At 54.0% G+C, this 6,113-nt stretch overlaps 1 protein-coding gene across 1 annotated transcript; it reads right to left on the reverse strand.

The window, feature by feature from the left end:
• Window positions 1-1,964: 1,964 nt before the first annotated feature.
• PCNA (proliferating cell nuclear antigen) lies at window positions 1,965-5,381 on the reverse strand. The gene is made up of 6 exons (XM_082495691.1): window positions 5,112-5,381; window positions 4,592-4,689; window positions 3,469-3,536; window positions 3,092-3,286; window positions 2,685-2,808; window positions 1,965-2,550 (listed from the first exon to the last, which is right to left on the reverse strand). The coding sequence occupies exons 1-6, from the start codon at window positions 5,330-5,332 to the stop codon at window positions 2,468-2,470; spliced, it is 789 nt and encodes a 262-aa protein (XP_082351817.1). The 5' UTR covers window positions 5,333-5,381; the 3' UTR covers window positions 1,965-2,467.
• Window positions 5,382-6,113: the final 732 nt, after the last annotated feature.

Below are 6,113 nucleotides of genomic sequence, written 5' to 3' on the forward strand. Positions count from 1 at the left end.
CTCTGGTTCCCCTTCCCGTAACCGAATAAAACAGGCACTGGATTTAGAGCCTGAAAAGCCCAATCTCCTCCAGCTTCAAAGAATTCTCCCACCCCTTCTTATTCCTTTTCTCCTTGGTAAGAAAGTCTAAATGTATAAGCTTCAAAGGCTTACTCCCTCAAACACGGAGAACCACACACAGCATTTACGGAGTCGCCCCAGCTTATTGCTTTTTTGAGTTTTTTTTGTTGTTTTTGTTTGTTTTGTTTTCTTAAAAGGGAACATCTTAATTTTGAGTATTTGGGTATGGCATCGGGAAAGTAAACATTCCGCTTCTGTAAGGATTTCTCCCAGAAGCAGACAGGGCACAAGTCAAAACACAAGTGCGTAGATACTTACATTAAAGGATGCTTCTTACAACATGAGGCCACTCAATTTGGTCATTACAGCTGTAAAAATAAGCAATTTGGGTTTTTTTTTCTAGTGTGTTTACACCGTGTGCTACAGCAGGAGGTTGCAGCAAAAAAGTTGTTTCCATCACTAGCCCAGAGCCCCCCCAGCACTGAACCCCCGAGTCCTGCCCTACTTCAGCATCCGGAATCCGGATTCTTTGCCGAAGCACAGGAGCTCCCTGGGCTGGTGGGTACCACCGTGGCCACCCCACCTGAGAAGCAGATTCCCCACATTTGGGGGGGGAAAAAAGCCTCCCAGTTATCGAAGGTATCCGCCACTTCTGGGCAATAACAGCAATTGCTGAAAAACTCACGGGCAGCCAAAGAGCTTGCTGCCGAGATGGTGCCGATTTCAGCAAACTGAGACAACTTCAGGGAATAAATGGGGAATAAATGGGGTATGAGACAGGAGACACAGCCCAACACGGGAGTGGAAAGTCACACAGGGAGCGCCCTGTGTGGCGGCACAAGAAAACCACTGTCTAAACCGTCTCCAGGAGCAATGAAATGCTCCTGGCAGCGAAGAGGAAGGGCAGGGGTGTTAAGAAACGCTGTCCCCCAGCTCCGAGCAGGGAGTTTCTGCCAGGCTGGCGCCCAATCATTCTGACACAGCACAATTTGTTTCTTAATCGGTGCTGCCACCTTGTGAAATTCTGCTGCTTCACCAGTTGGGGGTTTTCCAAGTGCCAAGTTTGCAGTGGGTTCATGGCTGCAGATACTCTGGCGGTGCCGACCCCTGGAAGCACCCAACAGCCTCCTGGAAAACTCAAAACACCCACAGCGCTCCAGAGCCGGTCAGTGCCACTTACCGCACCCACCGAGTCCCTTTTCAGTGTTCCTTCATTCCTGACCAAGCGGTCACTCGGATTCCAGAGGGATTTGCGGCCAGTTGGCAGCAATACAGTAAGCGAATGAAAAACCCCAGTAGCTGCCTGAAACTGCTCTCAAATCCTATTTTTCACAACCAAACCTTCAGGGTGAAACACACTATAAACCTTTTATCTTCACCAACAATATGAAGACCATCACAAATGCCCTCCCTTAAGATGAACTGCCGGTGGCTCAGGTGAGTGCACAGCGCCTGTCGGAGGTGTGGGACAGAGGCACCCAAGGAATGCAATACACACGGGCCCGGTGAGGAACAGCTTAACATCAATAAACCAGGAACTGCAGAGCCAAAAACCCAGAAGGTGTCACAGAGTTCCACCTCAGACCAAGGAACAGCAACATGGCAGCCCCGGCCTCCAGCTCTAGCACAGGGCCAAAGTGAAGGTGTTTTAAAAGAAAACCTGTTTCACAAACCTCCTCTGCTTAAAGGAAACGGCATCACAGAGCCATGAGATCTTCCCACTGTAACCACACCCCTCCATTTCAACACACCTCAACCATCAACGCAGAAGTTGGTAACTCCAGTGCAGAAGAAAGCAGGAGCTCCCCTGTTGGAGGTTCCTTTGAAAATGCATCCGGGGTGCATTAGCACAGCGTGACAAAGCTTTGATTCACCCCAAGCACATTTAAACAGGATCAAACCCATGAAATTATATTCTTTATTTCCATTTTCCAAGTTTCAGTTAGAATATCAGCTTCAAAAATAAAAGGATGAGTTAAGGTCGAGTAAACTCGCGGCACAATTGAACAGCAGCCCCAGACAACGACAGGTCCACAGGTGAAACTCCAGGAAACGTCGTCTTTATGCAAGTTAAATATTGCGCCCCTTCACTAACAGGAGGCGAGAGGAGTAACATATTTCACCTTAAGGCAAGAGGAGTAACATATTTCACCCTAAGACAGCAATCTAAGAGATTATTGGAAGTACAGGAATAGACTAGAAAAAAAGCAAAATTTCCTATTTTCGATGACATCAGTATAGTAAAATAGTAAGTCAAAAAATATTTACAAGGATATCTACACAAGATGCCTAACAGTGCTGAGACGATGCTCTGATGCACTGAAATTGCTGACACCACCGTTGCCTTCTGCAAACCAGCTGTCCTCTCCCAAGAGCCAACCAGATCTCCCCCCCAGTCCCACTCCAATTAAGAACCATCTTGTTGGTCTTCAATCTTTGGAGCCAGGTAGTATTTTAAGTGTCCCATATCAGCAATCTTGTACTCCACAACTGGGAAAGAGAAAGAAAAACAAACAGTATTCAGAAGATGCTTCAGAAAAGCCGTTCAATCAAGAGTTCTTAAGGCAGTTCTACAGTGGCAGCACTTTCCCAGGGTGTTTTCGAGGAGAGCTGCTGCTACTCACCGAGAGGGACATCCGCAGACATGCTGAGCGTTACTGTGGGTGACAAGGGAGTGGCTTTGGTGAAAAAGTTGAGGTACCTCAGAGCAAAGGTCAGTTGGACTGGCTCATTCATCTCTATTGTCACCTGGAAAACCACCAGCCGGGTTAGACCTCAGTGAATGCCACAAGTTCCCTCAAGCCTCTCCGATAAGCGAGACACCTGATGCCGAGGCAGTCACAGCGCTGCTGCCCACAGGCCCCAGGGTTAGGGCCTAAAGGCAGCAACAATTTGTTGACTCTAATCTATAAACCAGAGAAATACATGACCCAATTGCTCAGTTTTGGCCCCCAACAGGTCAGAGAATTAGTCACATTAGTAGAAACCTCAATACTGGAGACACCGCAGTAACCATGACGGCTTAACTTACAGCTTCCTCCTCTTTATCCACGTTACTGGTCTGTGACAGTTTGATGTTCCCATTTCCCAGCTCTCCATTCGCTGAAAATTTCACACCGTCTTTCGCACAGGAGATGACAACCGCATCGCCGATGTGGCTGAGATCTCTACAGATGCGTGCGAATTCAGCAGAAGGCATCTTCACTACACAACTATACTCTTGTTCCTGCAAAGGAAGCGTTGTAATTAAGCTCCTACCAAGACGCGTGGTGCAGTCACTGCACTTGAGTTTGTCTTTCCCCAGGAAGTTCTGTTACAGGCTCGAACTCTTAAATCTGATGTAAATGTGGGAAAAAGGCCATTTCTACGAGACAGCACAGTCAGTCATTCGAGGCACTCACTACTTACTGGAATTCCAAGCTGCTCCACATCGAGATCCATGAGCTTCATCTCATAATCAGAAACTTTTTCCTGATCTAAAGAAACAAGGCATGGTTTTACCAAGTGTTTCCAGGAAGTCACCATCCTGAATTTAAGTTTTGCCCCTTCCCCCTCCTCACATAAAACCACCTCAATCATGACAGTAAGATCCACCTTGGTTAATTAGAGCTAGATATCTGAAAATGACCCAAACAGCCTTTTGTGGGCTGTAAGAGGACAGCAACCCACCGCAGGAACATCTGTACGTGGCATTAAAAAAAGCATTGGACAAGTTGACTGAACAGTTTCAAGAGTTTAAATATCAGGTGTCCCCTCCCATTTCTGGATTGTTTATTGTTATTTCCTTCCCCCCACATCTCCATTATTTATGATGACTACCTAGAAATATCGTGGTGGCAAATTTGTTCCTTCCAGTATCTGAAGGGGGATACAGGAAAGCTCTTGATCAGGGGGTGGAGTGATAGGATAAGGAGGAACAGTTTTAAACTGAAAGAGGGGAGATTTAGATGAGAAAAAGGGGAAAAAAGGGCAGGTTCAGCTTTGCTTGGGCAGGATGTGTGCTGGAGCTCGTAAAAAGGCTGTTTTGGGCTTCAGCATCTCTTCCTGGGAAAAGGGCAGGGGGGAGAACTCCAAAGGGTTTTTTTGGGAGCAGGAGAGGATGAGATTCAGGACCCCCTCTGCTGGGAAGACAGGCTGGGAGAGTTGGGGGGGGTCCAGCCTGGAGAAGAGAAGGCTCCGGGGAGACCTCAGAGCCCCTTCCAGTGCCTAAATGGGCTCCAGGAGAGCTGAGGGGGGACTCTGGATCAGGGAGGGGAGTGATGGGGGCAGTTTTAGACTGAAAAAGGGGAGATTAGATGAGATATTGGGAAGAAATTCTCTTCTGTCTGGGCGGTGAGCCCCTGGCGCAGGGTGCCCCGAGAAGCTGTGGCTGCCCCATCCCTGGAGGTGTTCAAGGCCGGGTTGGACGGGGCTGGGAGCAACCTGGGCTGGGGGGAGGTGGCCCTGCCCAAGGCAGGGGGTGGCACTGGGTAGTCTTCAAGGTCCTTTCTGACCCAAACCAGTCTACGATTTTATGAAACGTAACACTCACTTGGTGCTTCAAACACTAGAGCCAATGTATCCGCATTGTCTTCTGCTCGGAGAGTTATGATGTCCTCGTTTCCAGCGCATTTCAGTATTTTGGACATGCTGCGGGGGGAGAAGGCGGGTTACTCCCAGGAGGACACGCCGATGGCGCAGGGACGCGCACCCACCGCCTACGACGGGGCGCAGAGCGGGAATCGAGCGGCCGCCATCCCCCGGCGCCATGGCGGCACCGCTCGCTCCCCCCACCCCGCGCTCGACTTTCCCGCCACGGCGCGCCGGCAGTGACGTCAGCGCCGCCGGCGGGCCCCGCGCGCGCGCCGCGAAAAACGGCGCGGAAAGCTGTGAGGAGAATGGGGGAAGGGCCCAGCGGGGCCCCGGGCGGCCCTCGACCGCCCCAGGAACCGCTCCCCGAGGGGGAGGACGAGGGTAAAGGGCCTCCGCGCCCCACACCGTCCCCTCAGCCGCCTCTGCCCCGCGCCGCCCCCGCTCCCCTCAGCGCCAGGCCCCGGCCCCGCCGCCCGCACCTGGAGAGGTTGACGCCCATGGCGATGTTGCGGTCGCAGCGGTAGGTGTCGAAGCCCTCGGAGCGCAGCGTGAGCTGCACCAGGGAGACGTGCGAGGAGTCCATGCTCTGCAGGCTGATGCCGCCCGAGCCCAGGTCCCAGCAGGCCTCGGTGATGAGGTCCTTGAGGGCCTCCAGCACCCGCTTGAGGACGGAGCCCTGCACCAGCCGCGCCTCGAACATCCTCGCAGCGGCGGCAGCAGCACCCAGCGGCAGCGCGAAATACACCGGGGAGGACGACTGGCCGCAAATATCCGCGGCCCGCCAAGTGCCCCTTTTATACCTTCCTCCGCCCCGCCCACCGCCGCGCCTCAGCCAATCGCCGGCGGCCCTCCTTCGGCCAAACCCGATGCACGCTCACATGACAGCTCCGTCCCCCCCGCTCTCCGGCCAATCCCGGCGCCGTTCCTCCCCTTAATCCTGCCCCCTCGTCAGGCGGGAGCCAATCACTACGCGGGTTACACACACCCCCGCCGTGCCGCCAGCCCGCGACCCTCCGCGCCGTGCGGCCATGGCTGGCGGGGCCTATCGGGGATGGCGGCCTCGGGGGGCTGCGCTCGCCTCGGCTGAGGGCGAGGGGCGCACTCTGATCCCCGCAGCCTGTTCTCCGCCTGCACCGCGGCGCCGGTGCTACGCGCCGGGCCTGTCCGTAGGGACCTCTCCTCCGGCGCCGGTTCCTCCCAGGAACCCCGCACCTGAGTGAAAACCAGAATCTCCTCTTTAAGATTAACCCGTCGCGATTCTCGCAGCGCCCGTGAATTTCCCGCGCGCGGGGCTTTCCCCTATCGCGACACGACGCGGCCGCCCTCCTTCCCTCCCCCCGGCGGCAGCGACGCACTTGCGCGCACCCATCATGGCGCCGGCGGGCGCGCATCCGGGTACACCTGGGCGGGGCCAGCGTGGGGCGGGGACGACGACGACGAAACCCCGCCCCCGTGTCCATCCCGCGCCGCTGATTGGGCGG

This window comes from Vanellus vanellus (genome assembly GCF_965231255.1).
Source record: "Vanellus vanellus genome assembly, chromosome: 26".
NCBI lineage: Eukaryota > Metazoa > Chordata > Aves > Charadriiformes > Charadriidae > Vanellus > Vanellus vanellus.